At 36.3% G+C, this 914-nt stretch overlaps 1 protein-coding gene across 1 annotated transcript in view; it reads right to left on the minus strand.

Moving 5' to 3' along the window:
* Positions 1-249: 249 nt before the first annotated feature.
* FAM227B (family with sequence similarity 227 member B) overlaps positions 250-914 on the minus strand; it is an 82,550-nt gene continuing 81,885 nt past the window's right edge. Inside the window, exon 13 of the mRNA XM_085303670.1 lies at positions 250-492. Within this exon, the coding sequence (XP_085159796.1) occupies positions 319-492 (174 nt within the window). The 3' untranslated portion in view covers positions 250-318. The remainder of the gene's footprint in view (positions 493-914) is intronic.

The following is a 914-nucleotide window of genomic DNA, read 5'->3' on the forward strand; positions in this document are numbered from 1 at the left end:
ACAAAACCGAAGTGCAGTCTTATTTAAGGCATTTTAACTCGTATGTTAGGTTACAAGGTAACAAGATGAAGGACCGATCAAATCTTTTTTCTGTATTTCTAAGTTTCTCTCTTTGGGCAAACCAATGCTGAGATTGTCTGTGTTACTGTGGTCTGTCTCAGTCTAGAAAAGAGAAAATTGTCCCAACTACTGTGATCGTAACAGAAGACGGAAACCAAATAAATGAGTGAGACTTTAGTAACTCACTCTTCTCCTCCCCACCCCAGCTTGTCAAAAAAAATTTAGAAGAAAAGTTTATAAACACCATACTGGTTGGGTTTAAAAAGGATATGGTAGTTTGTAAACTTCTGTACGATTAATTCTGCAAGTCAAGGAATACGAGGCAGCATTAGCTATTTCGTGCATCTTAAGATAACAGGAGACCAAAGGACTTTGACCACCAAGTCTGAAGAGCACACGCTTGCACTCTGGATCTGGGCCGATATAACAGGACTGTAAAAGTGAGAGAAAAGTCAGCACAGCATATTACTATCAAACTAACTGTCTGCAAATAATAACAGAACAGAACAGGAACTTCTGCATACATATTACAATGACAATGTTTTGTTAAAAAAATTCTCAGCTTTAATAAAAAGCAGTGTGCTACATACTGGTGATACCAGTATAAGGAGGAGCCAGTATTTCTGATAAAGAYTGACTGAAGGTAATCAAAGTTATGGRAGACTGTCTTTCTCCATTTCAAGTAGGAAAACTGCAGACTACAACAGGCATTAGACTAAGTTCACAGCAAGAAATATAACCACTAGCAAGTAACATTTTTCTAATACTTACTTTACATTGATGCAATATTTTATGCACTGTAAATTTAAAGTCAAGATGAATGTGATAAATTAGAGTTTTATCCGGGAAAGTAC

The sequence above is a fragment of the Rhea americana genome, unplaced genomic scaffold (genome assembly GCF_003343005.1).
Source record: "Rhea americana isolate MKP2758 unplaced genomic scaffold, rheAme1 scaffold_2, whole genome shotgun sequence".
Classification (NCBI taxonomy): domain Eukaryota; kingdom Metazoa; phylum Chordata; class Aves; order Rheiformes; family Rheidae; genus Rhea; species Rhea americana.